The sequence below is a fragment of the Bacillus rossius genome, chromosome 5 (assembly GCF_032445375.1).
Source record: "Bacillus rossius redtenbacheri isolate Brsri chromosome 5, Brsri_v3, whole genome shotgun sequence".
NCBI classification, from domain to species: domain Eukaryota; kingdom Metazoa; phylum Arthropoda; class Insecta; order Phasmatodea; family Bacillidae; genus Bacillus; species Bacillus rossius.
The window spans coordinates 76,884,466-76,907,185 of NC_086333.1; the positions used below are offsets into that span (position 1 = coordinate 76,884,466).

Here is a 22,720-nt window from a genome sequence, read left to right on the forward strand (position 1 = left end):
TATCTTGAAATAATTGAGCTATCTACCTATCTGCATGCGGTTATCGGTAGATCGAAGTAAAACTCTGGAGGATTTAACTACTCTAGTAGACCACGATGTGGTAGCACGGATGTCCAAATTATATTCTAGCTCACGTCATGTTCTGCGGAGTATATCTGTTGGAATATTAAAATTCACATTCCTGACATGGGTCTTAGGGCATCAACTTCATTAATCGGTGTTTTGAACACATTGCTCTTGACATACCGAAAAAAAACTTATCTAAACTCGTAAACTGGGAGTGAATGACCGTATTTTCGTTCCTCCTTAGGTTGGTGGCATGTTAGGAAAATAAAGGCATATTTATGAATAACTATTCATCGCGATGGCTCCCTTGCAGTTCATGTTTCGGTTCAAACTTCCTGGACAGTTATTTTAAAAATGCTATGATTTAGCGGTAAAAAAAGTCATGCGAGTGTTCACAATAATGTTCACGTAGGTGATTTTTAAAAGCTCTTAAATAGATTTTAAACAAAAATATGTTTAGAAAATGCTTGATTAAACAACAAATGCAACAAAACTGTACACAGGAACATTTCTTAATTAACAAAGATGAAAAAAAAGCTAGAAAAAAATTAACTACGAGCCTTAAAATTTCATTAAATTTGTCACATTTTAAAATAATAACCTCTAAATTGGTTTCTTATAGTTTGCCATATAACTCGGCTGATGCGCACACGTCAACTGTAATGTTGAATATCAAGCAGGACCAAGAGCGATGAATGAGGTATCAAACACTAACTGCAATGAAACGCGAGCAAACAAAGCTACACGACGCACCAGTCGTGCGTTTTTTTTTTTTTTTGCATTTACGTATGAAGGAAAATAAGAAAATAAGACATTAATATGGAGGATTTTGGCGTGAATCTTCCATACGTGAATTATTATTATTTTTGACACGTCGTAGAACTTAAGTGTTGCATGCCACTAGAAAGAACGTGTCAAAACGGTGGTCAAGTAAGTTTATGTTTTGAAAGTGCATTTCGCCCAAAAGTGGACATGTGTGTCTTCTCATGCCTCCGAGGAACATAATATCAATCTGTAGGGACCGGAAAAAATCGCGGGTTCAATGACCTGTATGATGAACTCCATAGTTCTACGCACACTCGGGCAAAATGTCGCCCACTCATCATTGGCTGCTGTCTTGTGAGACGTCCCAACGTAACAGCCTGAGATTCGATACCTACAGCTTTTATTGTGTGTTCATCATTGGCCCATGAGTCATCCAGGTGAGTTGTGAGCCAATAGCAGAGGCAGCTTTGAGGTATAACTATTTGAATTTCAGCCTATCGCGAAACGAATTCGCGAATTTTTCCGGTCTCTATCAATCTGTGAATAGAGACCGGAAAAATACGCGGGTTCAATGACCTTCAGGATAGATTCCAATATCCTTTACACACTCGGGCAAATGCCAACTGTTCATTGGCTGCTGACTTGTGAGTCGTCTCGACTGGGTGGCCTGTGATTCGACACTTCTATGAGTGAGGGTCTCTAATTGGCCCTCATTATTCCAGATTAACAGTGAACCAATGACAGAAGCAGCACCAAGGTATAGTTATTTGAATTTTAGCATAACACGAAATGAACCCGCTGTGAAGTAAGAGGAAAAGGGGGGGGGGGGCACAAGCACTCTCTGGCGGGGTTGTGCTCGCCACAGGTCGGACACTTACTCGCCGATCCTCTGGCCGTTCCAGCAGTCGGCAGTGTCGCGCGTCTCCGCGAAGCTCTCGTCCGAGCACAGCGACTCGGCCAGGTTGGCGTAGAAGCCGCGGCTCTTGGCGAGACTGGCCACGAAGATGTGCAGTCTGCCGGCGAGGCTGGCCCCCGCGTCGCGCGCGCCTGCCACACCACAGTCACAGTCACACACCCACACTTCTCCTCGTTACAAGTTCCAAGTTCCTTTGCCAACAAGGTAGGGAAACACGTGGCAGAAACAACAGTTTCAGTGGCGGATACAAAAACACACACTTAACTCACACTTCTCCTCGTTACAGATAACACAGATCCCGAATTACTTACTAGTTTCACGTTCCTTTGCCAACAAGGTAGGGAAACACACGTGGCAGAAAGAACAGTTGCAGTGGCGGATACAAACACACACACACACACTTCTCCTCGTTACAGATAACTAGGGACACCTGTATTTCGCGAATACATTTCGTGTCAAGATATTTCACAAAATACTGTAGCTTTTCTCCTGTGGTTATTGGCTGAGGTCGGTGAGAGGTGTCGTCCCGCTCTTGACGGGGCCAATGAGAATGTGGTCACCGTATTACTGCACCCTCACAATTCACCATGACTCTTAGAAAAAGCTACAGTGTTTTGTGAAATACCTTGACATGAAATGAAATCGCGAAATACAGGTGTCCCTACATATAACACAGATCCCGAATTACTAGTTTCACGTTCCTTTGCCAACAAGGTAGAAAAACACACGGGTAGGAAAACACACGTTAGAGAAAGAATAGTTGCAGTGGCGGATACAAAAAAAACGCATACACACACAAGAATATGGTTAGTGTAACTACATATTTTTTTTTCTAAGACTAATAAATATTCATTATGGTCCGCAACAGTTAATTAGAGGGTAAAAAGGTACAAACTTAATTTTTTTCCAGTGTTAAAAATTATGATTTCTACCCATATAGCTTTAAATTTATGGTGATCAAATTCATTTTTCTGGACTGAATGGGGAAACATGTGAGAGTTAATAGTTACAAGGACTCCCCCACCCCGAGTGCAAGAGGTATTAACATAATCTCTATTTCTGCGAAATACAAAATATTTTTCTGAAAAATAGTGGGAGTTTAAACAATGATTACTAATCACATCGTTTCAGTTAAAGCATATAATAGGATAATTTACGAAATTTATGTTTTCAGAAAAAGAGGCTGCTTAGTACGAAGACCTCTTACATTTTGGTAGCAAATAGGAATATCATCAGAGACTGGCGGATATTTATTACAATCATTTAATTATTGTAGGCACCTCCGACTGCCTCAGTAGGTTGATACGTTGTGTTATCTTCAGTTTTATTTCCCTCCACGGTGACATCATGGGTGAATAATTGCCATAATTGGTGATTTTGAATGCGCCCGTAGAACGGACTAAAAAGGCAACCAGAGGGACAGGAAACAGTATTATAAACACGATCATAATCTTTCTCAGCAACAGCCACACGGAAGGAAGAATAGGAGTCGTCCGGAGTAATGGAAGCAATAACCTCTTTAATTTTGGTGTCTCGAACTTAACTAACAAAATCGGAATTTTTTTTTTAAAGGCATTTGGTGCAGATTTTGCATTTACCAAGCACCCAAACGATTAAAAAAAAAAAATAATCTGGGGAAAATTTTCAAGAATTGAGACGGAATTAGGAATAGGTACAATCACATTTTATACGAAACTGTCATTCAACACAATGCTTATGATGGGTTCAACTACCGCTAGCGCGGTTAGTTCGCGGGCCGACGAGACAAGGCAAGGCAAAGGACAGGAAGTTGCCTTTCCTATCTACATTAAGGTAAAACACAGGTAATTGCAGAATTGACAACAAAAATTTATTTTAATTTGTGTTTAAATGAAATAATTATTGATCGAAACACAGATAGTTTTAAATGCTTGTAACAAAAAATAAATAAATCTTAATGGACTGGATGAATAATCTTAATGACTGGAACAAAACAAATATGTTATTTAACGCACATATTAAATATTGAGTGGTTGCTTGCCTTTAAGGGGCCCGCCTCGTCAGGGGTGTATGTGTTTAGTGAGGCGGGGTGATAAGCGCGATGCTCGCTGGTGCTTCTAGCGCGGTATAGCCTCTAAGCGCAAGGCTCTGAACTGCCACCCAGTCTTCTAGCCGTCAAAGGATAACTGTGAAATTTGAGCGGTGACCGCAACAATATATGGCCGAGAAATGAAGATAAAGATGTAATGCAAGTCCCTTAAGTGTTTTCAAGAATCTGTACTGGTTGTTTTTACGCCTAAAAATTACTCTGAAAACATGCATTTTTTTAAGGCATGTTAACTCTTCTAAAACTACAGTTTAAAAACTTAATCCGAAATCAAAAGTACTTTTCGGCCCTCAGCGAACTCTTAAATGCTTTTCGTAAGCAGACCCCACTCGGATATCTTGGGTAGTTTTGAAATAGCGTGGTTTTTCCTGGAGCTCTGCGCACCGCGTGTGTGCCCGGGTAGGCGGAATGTTACCCGCATGTCTGAGTGAGTGCCCGCAGACTAAGGGGGCCAGGGGCGGTACTCACCGGAGTCGGGGGCGGCGCCGGGGGCAGAGCCGGGGGCGGCGACCTCCTCTGCCTCCTCGGACTCCTCGGAGCCCCAGCGCGCGGGCCCGCACCTCTGCTTCACCTGCGGCAGCCAATCACAGCGCGTCTCAGAGCAGTCTTCACTCACAATTACTGAATAACACACCCCTGGTGGCCCCCCTTGGATCCGCCACCGGGCCAGTAGCCCAGCGCGCTAAAGCTTTTTTACTAGGGAGACCCCTTAACACAGCGATGGCCCATGTTCGCGTCTTGTGGAGTTCCCAGACCACAGACTGTGCGCTGACACGAGTGCGCACAAACAAACAGGAAATTACAAATGTCGCGTGTTGCGTCACCACTCAACACACACACACATCTGCGCTGTGTTAGCAGTCTCGAAACTAATAACGTACAGAAAGTCTGCGACACCATGCCAGTGTACGAGGCATTGCAACTGAATTCCACAAAACAACATGCTAATAAGGTAGGCCTATATCAGTACAGAAAAATTTTATGTGAAATCAAAACGTGCAAGCACATGCCGGATTGCTGCATCCAAAATAAAGAGCATACAACTATAACTTATTTGTAGAGACCTGTAAAATTCGCGATTTCAAATCCCTACAGGATAGACTCCATGATCCTCTATGCACTCGTGCAAATTACATCTGCTGATTGGTTACCGACTCGTAACACCTGTTGACTTGAATGATCGTGATTCGCTAAATCTTCTGTTAAAGATTTTTCATTGGCCCAGAGTCCTTCAGATAAACTGTGGCCCAATCTTTGAAGCAAAATAATGTCTAAAGTATTTGGACTCTATCCTATCGCGAAATGAATCCGCGAATTTTACAGGTCTCTACTAATAACGTACAGAAAGTCAGCGACACCATGCCAGTGTACCAGGCATTGCAATTGAATTCCACAAACAACATGTAATAAGGTAGGCCTATATCAGTTGCGAAAATTTTATGTGAAATCAAAACTTGCAAGCACACGCCGGATTGCTGCATCCAAATATAGAGCACACAACTACATATAACTTATTTGCTAACATTTATATATTTTTTCATTCAATGATGTGTTTGATTACGAAACCACTTGTTTGAATGTGTTGTCAGGTGGAACAAATAACAAGTTTAAAAACAGGATTTTTAGGTTGGATAGCATGCAGTAGTTGTTGTTGTTGTTGTTGTTGTAAGTAATTAATTATCCAGAATTACATCATACGGATGAACTGCAATAGGCACGGTTCTTTTTTTAGATGTGACAACGTCTAATAAATCGATGAACGCCGGCTGCACGCACAAAAAAGTGTCCCGTTATTCACATTGTTCCGTTACACTGTGTCCCGTTACGCTCATTGTACGCTTGCGCCGCATCTATCTCTCTTCCACTCGATTGGCCTATGCGTCCGAGGAGAAGAAAGTCAGCGGCAGCACACAACTTACATCTACACGTGAACTGTTTCGTCGACTGTTTATAAAGTGAAGTGAAAAGTTAATGTAGTTTTTATTGCTTATTACAACAACAATTTCGGCAATAAAGGTTAATTATTATTGCATTTTAAAAATCGGTTACTAGTATAATTTCAAGTATTTATTCTTTTATTATTAAAATAAAAATGATTCAATTTTATTAATAAAGTATGCAATCATTTCATCAATGTTTTGTTATGACGTTGTCACGTTAAACTATCGTCCGTAAACCGACTTTACAGACAACCAATTTTTTTCTTCTCCGGATTTCCTGTCAGCTTGAAGGAAAATCTGAAGGCGTTTTTGTCTCTGCGTAGGGCGGCTCGCTATCGAGGGTTCGAAACCCGCTCATGTGAGCCAGCCTCATGTGAGCCAGCTTCATGTGAGCCAGCCTCATGTGAGCCAGTCTCCTGTGAGCCAGTCTCATGTGAGTCTCCCGTGTTGGGAGGTCACGGCCGACTACTTGTGAAGTAGGGCGAGTCGAAAACAATTCAGATTTTTTTTCTTCTAACCGCTTTAGTGCGGAAAAATGGGTTCCTATAGTAAGAACAAAAATGACGCAATAAAAAATTAAAAATAGGTCGGCATTTTACAGTCACGCATTTTACTATGCACGTTAATATGAATGAACTATTTTGATGTTATTTAATATAGTAGAAGCTACTTCAAATTCTGCGATATACACGCTATAGATTGTTGTGCTTACTTTATGGTTCAATAAATTAAGATATATAAAATTAAAACGTTCAATGTTTTTTTTTTCGGGTGCATTAACTCGCTGTCGACGATTCTTAAAGCCATGAACTAAATAAACCAATAAATGCAATTCCAAAAGTTGGTTTAGAGTATAAAAGTTTTCTCGCAGCACGGCGAGCAGAGAGCGCTAAGCAAAATGGCCAGGTCTCGAATCACGACTACTCGAGGACTAAAGAGCATAGGTTTTTTTTTCCCTCCCTCAAAGTCAATTTCTTTTTCCCCAGAGCTCAGCGAGTCGTCCCGGCGATAGCGCCGGCCGGGGAGTGGTGAGGGGTGGGGGGTAAACTCACCGTGACGTCACCACGGCTGCAAGCACGACCGGCCAATCAGCGAGGCGCAGCATGCCACTGCCTCCGCAGACCGGTTCTTCTTTTTTTTTAATTAATTTTTTTTTATCAGCAGGCGTGTCACCAGCACCGCACCGCGAATATTCTCCACCGGGAAAGACGTGGAGGAGCGGAAGCTAGGGGGGAAGGGGGGGGGGGAGAGAGAATAACAACGCCCGCGGAAAACCCGCCGAGAAAAATAATTAAAACGTCGACGCAAAAGAGGAAAAAAAACCGTTCCCTGCTAGCGCCGGCCTCTTTAAGGCCCCTCCCCCCACCACCCACCCGGCCAGATACACGGTGCGCAGAGCTTCACAAGAAACTCTGTGCGATTAGAAAACTGCTCGGGATATCCGAGCGGTGTCCGTTTAAGAAATGCATTTAAGGATACTCTGAATAGTTCTGTTTCAGGGATTTTCCTTTTTTCCAGCTCGTGTTCTCAGAACAGTTTCCAGGGTAACTTGCATGCAGGAAACGTCCAGTAGAGATTCTTGAAAGCACTCGAAGAACTTTCATTACACCTTCACCTTCACTTCTCCGCCATGTAATGTTATGGTTACCGCTCAGATATGACAGTTTCCCCGTGCACGACGGGAAGACTGCGCTTAGAGGCGACACCGCGCTGGAAGCACCAGCGATCGTCGCACCTATCATCCCGCCTCACGGACACAGACACACCTCCGACTAGGAGGGCCCCTTTGCGATGCCCAGAGAACATTTCGCTCCAACCGAACCGCGACATAGACGCGAACCGACTCGAATACCGCATCGCTTGTTCTGGCCTCTAGCTCTATTGGTCGTGGCTTCAACTGCTGCAAGATGGATTGAGTTTTTTGTTCAAGTGAAAATATCCTCCACATATTGGATAGATTTTTAGCCTTTATAACTAACTAACTTTACAAATGAAATTAAAAAAAAAGTAAAAGCTCGTCGCAGCATGTTTCCCTAGGTGTTGATAAACTATTTTTTAAGACGTAGGTAGTTTACTTCAAAGTGCGATATAAAAGATAAAGATAATTACTTAATATTATTAATTGTTATAGATGTGTATAAACTTAACTGCAGCTAAATAGGGCGAATTTTAAAAGATCATTTGCAATGTTATTCGTGGCTTAACGGCGTCAAATTTGAAATATAAAATGAAGTTATGAATAAACATATTAAATTTCAGATTCAGGGAACTGAGCTACTTTAAGGATTAGTTAGTTTATCAACTGCCTCATTTTTCTCTAGGCATAAAGAGGTCTAGAGGTCTGTGTACTATAAAAGAAACAATAATAAAAATAATAATTTAATTTCAAAAGTTTTGCGCTCAGATAATTAAAAGACCTCAAATTACCTTCTGCGTTCTCATTTTAAAAAAATCTCTCTTTTTTTAATGGCGATCTTATTTTTAGACGAATCACGGGTGTTCTATGGGTTATAATTGGCCTTGCCTTGCTGGTCAGAAACAGAACCGAAAAAAAAAAAATGTGGCTGACACAAACTAGTTTATTTTAAATAAAAAAAAACTTTTTTTAGGCATTCAAAAGTTTGTTGTCACTAACAAGTAGTTCTGCTAGACAATATAGAACGCTGGGGAGTTATTATGTGTCCTACGCGGAAAAAAAAAAATAAATAAGAGGCGTTAGGATGCGTGAGTAGTTGGCGAGATGTTCTACGCGACAAATTTCTCCTCTTGCTCCATCTACTCCCAACCCCACAGGGCCAAGCGCCCACCTCCCATTTTACACATCAAATCATCTTATCAATGGGGGAAATTAAATTAAGGGCAATGTGCCGAGAGGATCCCTTGAGCCTTGGTCTAGAGGCAGCCGGAAGAGTTGTGAAGGGGGGGGAGAGAGAGAGAGAGAGAGAGAGATAGAGAGAGAGGGAGAGAGAGAGAGAGAGATAGAGAGAGAGAGAGAGAGAGAGAGAGGAGGTAATCAACCTGGAGAAGCAAAGGGATAGGTTAACCACTCGTCCTCGGACTGAGACCTCTATTTCCCGCCAACCTCTATAAGGGAAAGAATGACAACACCCCCCCCCCCCCCTCCCACGGGTCACTGACATACACAAAACCCTCGCTATACCCAAGAGATTTAAAAATATATATAAGGATGTGTATATATGTCGTGCATTACTAGCATTCTTCTTCAATACATCCCTAAGTTGTATTTTCGTGATATTGCAGTAAGATGCAATCAGGCAGAGGTGAATGTAAAATAAATGGGTGTGTAAAAAAATTGGGATAGCATTATTATTAGCTCGTGCAGAGCTGATTAAGGAGAATATGAATGTGCCTATTTCCCATGAGACATTACTGTACCTACTCTCCGCGATACATCGCCTAAGTTTCTGAGTGAAAAATAAAACAAGAAAGATTTTTTTATAAATATTGCAATTTTTTTAAATTTGAGTTTTCAGTTGTTAATATATATTTAACAAATTTTTCTGTGTTAAAAAATGTTCGTGCGTGGAATATTATTGATGAGAGATGCGGTAACATAACTAAAATTGTTTAAAATGAACTTTAATGTATCGTTACGTTGAATTATTTTTTTTATCAACTTAGATGTATATCTTGTTCAATTATGATTGTCTTCTTAGAATTTTATGAAACCTTATGCTTGTAACAAAATATTTCATTCTTTCAAGCCACAACCTAAACTGAATCTTAAATAAGTATAGTTAGAGTATTTTGTATGATAACTTGTACAAACTGAGTAAATTTTTTTTACTATTAATTTGGCATATTTTCGTACTTAAAAAACGGGCACTTTTGTTAGTAATAAAAATACCAGGATAACTGAAAGTAGCTAATTACATTTTGCGCGCGAGTCGGCGCGAACAAGCGTCAGGTAGAAGAAGACATTCCTCCTGGTTCGGGAACAGTTGGGAACTGCGAAGGTTGGTACACTTGCAGCCACTCACCCCAGCGGTCGTCAGGAAATAAAAAACGAGTCCAGCAGAGACGAGATGACGTCGCATTCCGAAGGGGACAAAAAAATCGAACTCCAGAAAGAAAGAAAAAAGAAAGAAAAAAAGAAGCAAAAATATTTCAATCAACGAGCTAGGAGAAGGAAGAGATGCTTCTCCAGAGAGAAACAAGAGTAACTCCGCGTCGACGTCATCAGGTCGCGTCACGGAAGCAGGAGAGACCCAGGTGTACCAACTTTCCAACGAAGACGCGTCGCTCCGCGAACGTCACTTCATCTCGACGTGATAAATGTTTTTGACGTGACAACGTCTAATAAATCGATGAACGCCGGCTGCACGCACGAAAAAGTGTCCCGTTATGCACATTGTCCCGTTACGCTGTGTCCCGTTACACTCATTGTACGCTTTGCTCCGCATCTATCTCTCTTCCACTCGATCGGAACAACCATCGATTTGACTTTTTCGAGGCACATTAAACTTGAAACAGTCCCATTCGTTTCCTACTTTTCCTATCATCGTCCTATCCGTAACAGAATAACACAGATTGGAAGAAGTTACAAATAGCAAACATGTATAAAAGTTATAGTTAAAATAATCTGTTCGTTTAAGTAATAAACATATTTGAATTAATGAGTGCAAATAAAAGTAAATTTATCAGTTAAATTGTAGATTTCATTTCACTCCTTCTTTGTATCCATACAAAATAGTGATAATTCAATAAAAATGATTCAATTTTATTCATAAAAGTATGCAATCATTTCATCAATGTTTTGTTATGACGTTGTCACGTTAAACTATCGTCCGTAAACCGACTTTACAGAGAACCAATTTTTAAATGATAAGCATGCTTGGCTGGATATGTAAACAACCAAAATATTATAATAATAAAAAAACAAGCTCCATTCGTAGAGGCGAAAAAAAAAAGACGACTAACGAAGATTTATCTCCGCCGGCCAACCCCTAAATGGGAAGAAACAATTTACGACGGCCGATTAAAACAGTTTAGTGAGCCTGTTAAACAAGAAGCAGAACTAGTCGAAAACTCGCGCGCTCCTGATATATATTTAGCAATCGCCAAGGATGTGAAGGTAAAACCGACTAAGAGCAAGTTTTCAAATTGCAATTCGAAGTGAGTTATTGCCCGCTTTATTTTCTGCATGACTGGCGTACCCTCGAGTCAAACATAAGTTATTATTTTTTTTTTACTTTTTTTTCCTCCAGAAATTTATTTTTACGAGTTCAGGATTTTTTTTTCTAAACAAATCCTTAAGAAGGTCTGGCGATATATGATATTAATCTTGGAAAATGACAGTAAATAGTCGTCACGATTTGCACTTCGTGAATAACAGTCATTTACCCCCCAAGAATGTGAAAAATAAGTATTAGTAAATCAGATATCCTGCGCCTGTGTGCTAGTGTATTTGAAATCTACGCCACAGGGTCACGCAGATAGTACATGGTGGGTTTCTTACCACTCGCTGACCGGCTAGCCCATCTGACTCAATGTAACGATGCTTGGATGTGTCATGGGCAAACGGAACCCTGTAATAGGTACCCCAGGATAAAGATTTTTTTTTTGTTTTTTTCGTTTTTTCCAGCGTCACTTTTCTTTAAAGACTATTTCGGAATTTTAAATTCAATACCTCCCCTGCATTTGCTGTTCTGACACAAATATTTTTTTTTTTTTACAGACTAGCGTGACTTTTAGAAATACCCTTTAAAGAAAAGTAATGACAAAAAAAATTTAAAAAACTAAATCAAAATGGCGTGTAACATCGATACTTAGGCCTAAGTGACATAAGTTATTTTTCGTGTGAGATGATTAAAAACACGGAAAATAGTGTTCTGCTTTCGATTACGGTTATATATGAGACAAAATTAACTGCAGACGCATCATACACACACACACACATATATGAGCAGTCGCAATGTAGTTTCGTGTTCTAGAGTGCCCAGTTCTAAACTCTGAACTCAAAAATTTAGCTATGAAGTAACACATAAAAATCAATGGCGTAGGTGTGTGTTCTCTAAGGAGGCGGGAGGGGCATGGTTGGATATATATAAGGTGACAACACTTACCTATTTTAATACTATTCTGCTGTGATTATCAAGCGGTGAGAATAATTTCTTGATTCAGTCTGATCTTACGTTCCTAGCCCGATTCACAGTTATATGGTCAAAAATTCGTATCTGATACCCACGCTAACACGCGACACATACCTCCTCCCAATGCTGCGGCACTTGAGTTTAAAGTCCTAGATGGAGCTGACCGATCTACAAAAAAGGGCTCAAATCAGTGATCTTGAACGCTATAACACAACACGTAAGCGAGTATTTTAGTAATCGCCAAAAAGATGTGTAGCGTGCGAATCCATGTGTTCTCACGTTGCCAATGCACGTGTATAAAACGACAAAAATTTAACGTGGAATTGTTTAAAATAAATGCCGAGCGTGATAAATGTATGTACACGCAAACAGTGTTTTTCAGCATAAAGTTTCGCTTTTGTCTTTGCGAACTTCGGTTCGCGTCATCAGCCACAGATGGCAGCACCGAGGTGCACATGTCCGTTCCGTAACTCACACCAAATGCCGTGCAACGAGAGACCAGATGCGACCGAGGGACCCGCCTGACGACACACGCTGTGTGCGGAGCTCCGCAGGACCCTTCGCGGCTTCAAACTATTGGCTCCCCGTTCGCGAAGAGCATCTAAGAACACGACATGAGTCGCACCTGTGTTTTTTCATACCATGTGCGTCTCTGCCTGAGGACGGGAACAGATAGCAGTTCCCGAAACGTCGCTTGTTTCTGTTTTGGAAAACTATTGTGTTTGTTTCGTCTTTTAGTTTCGTTGTGTTTTTGTCTCGTTTCAACTGTTGTGCTGGCTTGTTTCTGTTTTAAAACTATTGCGTTTGTTCCGTCCTTTCGTTTTTTTATTGTGTTTTAGTCTCGTTTCAACTGTTGTGCTGAATTTTTTGGGGTTCAATTAATCATTTTTGTAGTTTTTTCTTTGTTTGTTGACCATATTCCTGTTATGGAATATTACGTGGTGTATATATCCTGTTGACAACAGCAATTTTTTGCTTAATTTGTTTGTTTTTTTGTCTTTTGATTTTTTTGTAGTTTTCTTCTACATACATACATGTGTTTAGCAATCGCGTATGTCCAGAAGCTTACATCAAGTCATGCACTCGCATTGCACAAATCTTTCAAAGAAAATATTTAAGAATATTCTGAGGTCGGAAAGGCAGACTGCATTCCGGATGTGATTTATGAAGTGAATATCTGGTGATGAACATGTGTTCGGGGAGTGATGTTCCACCCAGGGTGTCCGCAGTTAGTACTTTCGTACCAGATCTAGTACTTTTATAAGTTTTTTAGTGGTCAAGTACATTTACGCTCAGATATAGTACTTTTTTCTTTAATATAATATTATTACAGTAACTCCAATATGTTTCATTATTAGGAACACCTGTATTTCGCGAATACATTTCGTGTCAAGGTATTTCACAAAATACTGTAGCTTTTCTCCTGTGGTTATTGGCTGAGGTCGGTGAGAGGTGTCGTCCCGCTCTTGACGGGGCCAATGAGAATGTGGTCACCGTAATGCTGCACCCTCACAATTTGCCATGACTGTTAGAAAAAGCTACAGTGTTTTGTGAAATACCTTGACATGAAATGAAATCGCGAAATACAGGTGTCCCTATTCATTATTAAGCGTAATTATTTTTAAAAACTATGGAATGTATGTGTTTGTGTGGTGTGATATTTAAGTTAGAGCATTGCAATGTCACAATAACTTCCTGAAATAGTTAAATACATGACAAATTATAATTTAGTACTTTTTTTTTTCAAATCTAGTACTTTTTTCTCGCCTAAGTTGGTAGGAAATTTTTTTTTTTTCCTCGTGGACAGCCTGGTGCCGCCACAGGGGCGCGCGCCACGTGTAGTCACCACGGCGCAGAGGGCGCAGGACAGCTGCGAGGTAAGCCCCTGGCGAGGAAGTGCTGCTCGAGGACCGCACAGTCGCTAAGCCCTGGGCGCGAGCTGAGGCGAGGGGAGCCGCGGAAAACTCTAGCAGAACCTCTCACAACTTTAGAAACTGCCAAGATGTGCGAAGCTTTCAAATTCTCTCCCTCCACTCCCTACCTCCGTCCCCCCATCAAGGCGTTTGAATCCGGCCCAGTCGTGGATGTGGCGAGGTTATACATGTAGTTATTGGACCGAACACCCTGAGGAGAAGCGGGGAAGGGACGGATTCTAATATCTAGTGTAGCGAGTTTCTTCACTGTCGTCTACCTTATTTAGATGTTTTGTATACTTTTTTTTTCATTCAAAAAATTGGGTGAAAAAGGGTGAGTTTGTGCACATTGCGTTTCAATTGCCACTGCTAATTTAATGTTGGTGACTTGTTAGTTTTTTTTTTTTTTTTTTTTTTAATCTTTACGAAAAATGCTCTACAAGAAAAAAATACATGGAGATCAATTAAAAAAGTCATGCATGTTTTTAGAAGTTGTGTTTTGCATCATCTCTCCTTGAACGTTTGGGTTGGATGGCGCAGTAAGTGGAACAGATGGAGCAGACATTAATATTTATCAAACCATCGGTGAATATTTATATATAGACAAAAGTTAACATTAAACACTTTTCCTTTGGTAGCAACATGAAAAAAAAAGTGTACAAAATTATTCGCTTAAAAATAAATACTTCTTAGTAATAATTGAACATTAAATGGTTGAATAACAGAAAATTACATTATTTTAAACTTAAATACAAAAAACATTTTGGCATGATCCAAGATAATTTTAGTGTGAGGTAACATGTAAATAGAAACATTAAAATATTTGGTTTTGGATCTTTACATTTTTTCCCTTCGTTTTATCCCTACCACAATCGTTCCAGCTACTCACACTTTCGCAGACAGTACATTTCTCGTGAAACCACTTCGCGGTTTTACAACACTTCATCCAGTCTGCTTTCCCGGGCTGTATCTTGCAACGTGAATAATTTTAACAGTATAAGTATTGTTCAAATGTTTCAGCGAAAAAAAAAAACTTTAAAGATAACTGTTAAATTTATCCTTGAAACAAGGTGCGTTGTCTGCACCAATATTCAGGATGAGATATCGCTAGGGACCGGAAAAATTCGCGGATTCCTTTCGAGACAGGCTGGAATCCAAACTCGTTTAGCTTAATGCTGCGTCAGTGATTGGATCGCAATTTACCTGAAGGACTCTGAGCCAATGGCAAACACTCAACAAAAGAAGTATCGAATCATAAGAATCGCAGTAAACAGGTGTCCCGAGTTGGTAGCCAATGACCAGGTGATAGTTGCCCGAGTACCTACATAGAGAATCGATCAGTCTATCCTAGTGGTCATTGAAACCGCGAATTTTTCCAGTCCCTAGATATCGCATTAAAATGCTCGTAATTCACCAAAAAAAAAAAATCTTACCTAATAATGCATCAAGAATCCCTTTTGATACAAATGAACCTGATTAGATTTTTTTATCATTATAAATAGCAGTATGTTCGTGAATTATACATTTAAAGACTAATGAAACGAAAAGTCAGGGGTTGGAACAAAAATATTCAGTATTCCCGCAGATAAGAGCGATTTAAGGTAGTGACATCTAGCGAGTAGCAAAAGAACTACAGCGACTGCGCCATCTCATCCGGAGTGCCAACTCACCCTAAGGAAAAATAATTTTCGTCAAATTTACCACACGTGCAATGGGTCAGACAAGATTGTTTAGAAATTATCTGAGATGATCAAGGTGAATCATCGAAGATCAAAGGACCTAAGTCAAAGGCCAAAGGTAAAAAAATGTTAAGGTCGGATGAAGTCGTTATATAATGGGAGATTAGGTAAGAACTAGCTACAAATCGTCTGAAAGTTTAGGGTGAGAAAATATTCGAGTTTGAATGTGCGAGTGTGCAAGTTGGCAAGTATGCTCCCATGATAAGATACAAGCATGCAAGGTTGAGTTGGGTTGTGTTAGGTCGGGGTGGGTTAGGTTACGTTGGGTTAGGTTTTTTTTGGTCAGGTTGGTTGGATATATATATATTTTTTAATTTATGTTAAAATTAGGTCAAGGTTTTTAGTTTGTGTCTAGTCCGTGTTCAGAGTTGAGTATATTCTGAGTTAATTCCGAGTTTAGTTGGAGTTTTGCTGGATTGCAATAAGGGGGTTTGTTCTCCGCACCGGCTGACGTCTGCACGAACTGCCCCTGCTCTGTTCGGCCCGACCACTCGCAGCCCGGCGAGAACAGAGCCGTGGTCGGCCTGCCAACACTCGAAGCGCGAGTAAATTGGGTAAAGTTCTAGGAACTAAAGGTAAAAAAAAACAAACAAATTGGTTGGTTGACTAGAGCGGAACGTGGGAGGAATACAACAATAATTTGTGCGATGAGTGCTGAAGGTCATTATTTTATCCCACCTGCCTTCATCTTTCCGCGTAAAAGAAGGAACGAAGAGAAGTGCAATGGGTAGAGACCTGCAAAATTCGCGGATTCATTCGGTGATAGGCTAGAATTCAAACACATATACCTCTTAGATAATTTTGCTATTGGCTTACTGTTCATCTGGACGAATCTCAACTAGTTATAAACCCTCAACCAAAGAAGGATCGAATCACAGACAAACCAGCTGAGACGACTTACAAGTCGGCAGCCAATGGACTTGCGTTATTTGCCCGAGTGTGCAGGGGTATGTGCAGTCTATCCTGAAGGCCATCGAAACCGCGAATTTTGCAGGTCTCTACCAATGGGTAGGGACACCTGTATTTCGCGAATACTTTTCGTGTCAAGGTATTTCACAAAATACTGTATCTTTTCTCCTGTGGTTATTGGCTGAGGTCGGTGAGAGGTGTCGTCCCGCTCTTGACGGGGCCAATGAGAATGTGGTCACCGTACTGCTGCACCCTCACAATTTTCCATGACTCTAAGAAAAAGCTACAGTGTTTTGTGAAATACCTTGACATGAAATGAAATCGCAAAATACAGGTGTCCCTACCAATCAGGTAGTACCGTCTAATGAATAAGTCAATGTAGAAGCAAACTTACGCAGTGGAGACAACACAAGGATTTTAATTTCAGCCTGACTCCGAACCAATTCGCGAAAATTTCGTAGTCTCTGCGTGTAAATGACAGGGTCTCAGCTCGCGACCAATGGGGTCCTGCGACCTCGCCGAATCCATAATTGAAACATTTTGATGCTGACGAGAAGGGGAGGAAGGGGTTTGGTGGTCCGAGCAGTGCCGTGGCCTCATGTATAATGTAGCAGACGTCTCGACCCGGCCGTCCGAAGGGCGTAACTCGGACTACCTCCCCTGGGACGACCCCTGAAGCGGTGCCCGGGGTCTCCGAGACATGTCGCGGCGTCGGTGCCTCGCGCTTGGCACTGCGTCCATCAAGTATTATCATGACAGGCTTTTCTGAAGATGTCCTGGCTTTATTGTGGAAATATTTAAGATATTCCAAAAATATTTCCCAGTTTGACCATCCATTTTCTTGGAAAAATGCTACAGAGCATGTTGGTGCCCCATTGCTAGGGACACCTGTATTTCGCGATTTCATTTCATGTCAAGGTATTTCACAAAACACTGTAGCTTTTTCTAAGAGTCATGGCAAATTGTGAGGGTGCAGCAGTATGGTGACCACATTCTCATTGGCCCCGTCAAGAGCGGGACGACACCTCTCACCGACCTCAGCCAATAACCACATGAGAAAAGCTACAGTATTTTGTGAAATACCTTGACACGAAATGTATTCGCGAAATACAGGTCAGGTGTCCCTACTGATTGGTATAGACCTGTAAAATTCGCGGATTCATTTCGCGATAGGATAGAGTCCAAATACTTTTGACATTATTTTGTTTCAGTGATTGGGCCACAGTTTATCTGAAGGACTCTGGGCCAATGAGAAATCTTTTAACAGAAGAATTAGCGAATCACGATCATTCCAGTCAACAGGAGTTACGAGTCGGTAACCAATCAGCAGATGTAATTTGCACGAGTGCATAGAGGATCATAGAGTCTATCCTTTAGGGATTTGAAATCGCGAATTTTTTGGGTATCTACTGATTGGTTTACTTCTCTCCTAGCGGGGCATCGTTGGTTCGCGGGCGCAGAGGGGCGTGTCCAAATGAATCCGCAAATGACCGTGCCTCTAGTCATAGGCATACTTTAAAGCCCTTCAAATACCCGAGTGATTCCCGGCCTAAACCAATAACATTACATAATTCGACGTAATCATACGCAATTCGGACGGAAAACACGTTAGAAATCCACCCCCCCCCCCTCCCAACCTTTTTCTCATGCCCACACTCGCATTTACGGGAAGTAGTTAGGCCTTCGGTCTTCACTCAGTCCGCATCTACCTGCAAAGCAAAACATCGTTTCCTACACGCTATTTCATTTTAATGTGGCGTCATGACCAAAGATTTTCTAGCAAAAAAAGCATTTCATTGGCCTTGATTGTTCTGTCATGCGTGAGTTCGTGATTTCGTGATATTTGAGGAGAGACCATAGCTTAAAATAAAGTTGCACTTGCAGTTCAAAAACTGACGACGTCCCCCCCCCCCCCCCCTTCCATCGACCAGCATTGATAGAAATTATAGTAAATTTACAGATTTCCAAAGAATAATTCGCTTCAAGTAAGCAAATCGATCTTTGTGATCTCAGATAACTGGGTCTTCGTACAAACTACACAAGTAGTTAGGAATAGGGGGTCCGGGGACAGGGGATCGGGGATTAGGATTGGGATGCGTGACCTTTGACCTCTGACGTCATGGTTTTGACCTTTGACCCCTGGCGTCACTTCCGGCCGCCATATTGGATTACATAATTTCCGGCCACCATCTTGGATTACGTCATTTCCGGTCGCCATATTTGATTGCGTCATTACCAAGAATAACCACCACCATTACCGGCCACCATCTTGGATTAAATCAATTCCGGCCGCCATCTTAGATTACATCATTTCCGGCCACCATCAGATTACGTCATTTCCGATCGCCATATTTTATTACGTCATTTCCAAGAATTTCCGCCATCTTGGATTACGTAATTTTACGACCATCAATTTGTCTAGAATGTTCTGTCACTCCCTCCTCCTCCTCCCCCCTGATCCACTGTCCCCGGAGCCCCTATTCCCATCTACTTACACAGTATTTCGACTCACGAATCCTGTTTTGTTTCGTTAAAGCAGGGTGGACACGAAGCTTGACGGCGGAGACTCTGCGTGGTCGGACAGTAATGCTCCCGGGCTATAACCGCTGCCAAGGACCAATCCCAGCCGCGGCCCCGGAAGGTATTTTATGGGCTCGGCCCAGGAGCACCCCCCTCCCCTACACCTGCCCTCCACAACGGCGACACGGGAGTTTCGAAACGCGCGGCGGCTCGCGTGTCGACCCGGCCTGGTCCTCGTCGGACGGCGCGCCACCTGCGCTGCAGGAGGAGTGAGGCAGACAGGGCCAGTGTGTACCACCAGGTCTGTGTCGCACATGGTGCTGTGCTGTCGGGACAAGCTGCCGGCTGTGACAGGGTCTCTCTAGTCGGCGACCAGCTCACGCAAACAGCCCGCGACCGCTTCCACCGGGATCACAACCCGGGTTTCCTGAATGATACCCCACGTCACCCTCAGCACGGAGCGGGGTTCGAGCCCCGATTGCAGCTATGCCTGGCCTCGGAGGGTTTACACACTCCACTGTACGGCAGCTGTGTGTCTGTGTCCGTCCACCTGTGGAAAAGGAGGCTCTAACACCTTACTGATCAAAAAAAAAAAGGGGGGGGAATAATCCCTTGGCAGTTCTGCCGTAAGTTTACTTGCTCTGGAATGAATAAAAGGATCCGTAAGCCACTCCCATTCTACCCTTATAGGTAGAGACCGGAAAAATTCGCGAATTCATTACGCGATAGGCTAAAATACAAATAGTTACACCTCAGTGCTGCCTCTGCTATTGGCTCGCAACTCACCTGGATGACTCTAGGCCAATGAGAAACACCCGACCAAAGCTTTATCGAATCACAGACTGCTACGCTGGGACGTCTCACAAGACGGCAGCCAATGTGTGGGTGATATTTGCCCGAGTATACAGAGGACTGCGTAGACTATCCTGAAGGTCATCGCGAATTTTTCCGGTCCCTAATAATCAGTTATTTGAAACTACGAAGAACTCTTCGTTTATTCGAGTTAAATTCTTCGTTGAAGAGTCCGTTGGACCTAACTGTAATTTCAAACGGCGCGGCATATAATCGGTCATTGTATTTCAGAAGAGACGTATTCCCGCCGAAAGATCCCAGAGATGTCTCCGTGTCGTGAACCATACGTGCGGACCACACGTCGGGGAATAACGTGTATCTTGCTGGCCGGCGGGCCGGCGTGGAAGTCCATTAGCACAGGGCGATAAAACACGTCGCCGCTCGGCCGAGGAGGACAGAAGCGTCCTACCTGTCACCTCGATATTGAAACAGACGCTCCGGAAGAAGACGAACGAGAACAAGAGGCGCTTCCAGAGAGAACAAAATTATTAATGACCTGCCCGTGACACAGACGTACAGTATACGTAAAAAAGAAAGAACTCACAACTGGTTTCTTTAGAACCAACCCATATACACGTGAGTTTTTATACTGCAAACCGGTTTCGTAGACGCGACGTTTAGAAACCTTAAGTCAAACGAATGTTCGTCTTTTTTTTTTTTTTAAGTACTTAAACAACGTCCACTGGAAATTTTTTTAAAAAACATTTTGTCGCCTTAATATACGGCGGCGTTTGTATGTTCAATGTATACTCCATTTATACGAGGGCATGCTTAGCGAGAAGTGTACTTTTGTGTTTGAGATGAAGGGATTAAGGTCGTCCTTTAATAAAGTATCCCGTGCACACTCGGCCTTATAACTCATGGACTCTCCGACATACGTAAGCTCGACCCGCTAGGAAAATACAGGTTTATTTAACGGACTTTTAAAATGCTCACTGGATGCATTCAGGATAAACGTAGAGTAGTCTTCTAAGATAGAACATTAAAACACAATAATCCGCTGCCATATTAATCAAAAATAAAATTAAAGTTATATAAAAGAGAACGCATTAATTAAATAATGTATTGCAATAGTTACAAAGGTAATACAATTAACTTTCTGGGAAGCTTTAGTGACTGACTTGCTTAATTACAAGTTTTTTTTAACGTATATAGTTTGGGGAAAAAAGATAATAAAACAAACTTGACATTACAATAGAACTTAAGGTCTACAATAAAAACGAGACAATGACTGTTCTTACAATAAAACATGCCTAGCAGAAAGATAAAATTTTTATTTACTTGGTTCAAAATATATCACCTCCGCCTTTGTGCGTTTCGGCCAGTTTATTGCGAAAGGTGAAGGGGGTAAAGCAAAATAGACTAAACGTTAACTAATCTTGATTTCCTTTTAAGTCTGGTAAGCCGAATTAAGCGAAATTCGTCGAGAACAGCAAATACCACACAAAGAGAAATACTTTTTTTTTGTAACTGCTACAAGAATGAGAAGGAAAAAAAGTGCATAGCAAGATCCCGCTCCAAAACTAAGTGGATAAACTGAAGGAGGGGAAAAATAGGGATGAAATATACCTTCACTTTAAATATTCAGCCTTTATAAAAAAAATACCACACGTAAAAAAAACACTAAAACAATGAAAGCGAGTCTTTCAGTACCCGCCAGTGATGCTTATACGTAGAGACCTGTAAAATTCGCGATTTCAAATCCCTAAAGGATAGACTCCATGATCCTCTATCCACTCGTGCAAATTGCATCTGCTGATTGGTTACCGACTCGTAACACCTGTTGACTGGAATGATCGTGATACGCTAATTCTTCTGTTAAAGATTTTTCATTGGCCCAGAGTCCTTCAGATAAAATTTGGCAAAATAATGTCAAAAGTATTTGGACTTTATCCTATCGCGAAATGAATCCGCGAATTTTACAGGTCTCAACGATACATCTAGCTTCGGCAACGAGCGAATTTGTGTATTCTCATTATGCAAAAAGAAAACTCATAATACGAAACTCGGACACAAAATTTAATGTATAATTCCTTTAATATAACGCCGAACGGGATAATTTACCAAAAAAATTAGTATGCACCAGAAATGCAATGAAATAAGCGCGCAGAAATTTAACAGTTTGAAAGTCTAATGTGCATGCATGCAGATACTGTTACAGTCACAAGATGCCGCACCCACTTGTGGCAACATGAACCCGTATATACTTTCGCGAACATCGAGGGATGTACTATGCGTATTGGAGTGTCAAAGTAAACTTTATGGCAGTGAAACTATCCTGGAATACATTTTGTAAACTTAAATAATCATAATAAGATATAATCGCAACTCTAAAAAACATTTAATTTACCAACCAGGAATATTGTGTTGGAACAAACATGGCGTCAAAATATTTTACATTTTGATAGTTATCTATGTAGTATTAAGAACGTGGCGCTTTTTTTAAGTATTTTTCAAACTAAAAGTTGCAATCCAATAAATACATTAAAACAAAATTAACGTTAAACATTTTAAAACAATATTATAACACTAAATATATGTATGTATATATGTTTTTTTTCTTAAAAGACAGACAACAGTCTGTAGATACTTCCTACAAACAAACCTTAACCATATTTAACTGTTCCAACACTTCTTAACGGTAAAAATTTAATAACGAAATTCCTTTATTCAACATGGCGTCGAATATATAAAGGCTAACAATTTCTTGTGTCTCTACAGAAGGATGAACGCTGTGCTATCTCTAAATTTCAATGTTAACTAAGGATAGTCAAAATTGTAATACGTATTTTTAAGTTGTCGTTATTTCTAATTATGACTTGAAATTAATTATGACTAGAAACTTTAAAAATTCGCGGGTTCAATGACCTCCAGGATAGACTCCAATATCCTCTACACACT

General features: G+C 41.2%; 1 protein-coding gene across 1 annotated transcript in view; it reads right to left on the reverse strand.

The window, feature by feature from the left end:
* Positions 1 to 22,720, reverse strand: part of LOC134532042 (glypican-5) — a 415,253-nt gene that overhangs the window by 34,701 nt on the left and 357,832 nt on the right. Inside the window, exons 5-6 of the mRNA XM_063368192.1 lie at positions 4,302 to 4,404; positions 1,710 to 1,878 (exon numbers count right to left, since the gene is read on the reverse strand). Coding sequence (XP_063224262.1) covers positions 1,710 to 1,878; positions 4,302 to 4,404 — 272 coding nt within the window. The remainder of the gene's footprint in view (positions 1 to 1,709; positions 1,879 to 4,301; positions 4,405 to 22,720) is intronic.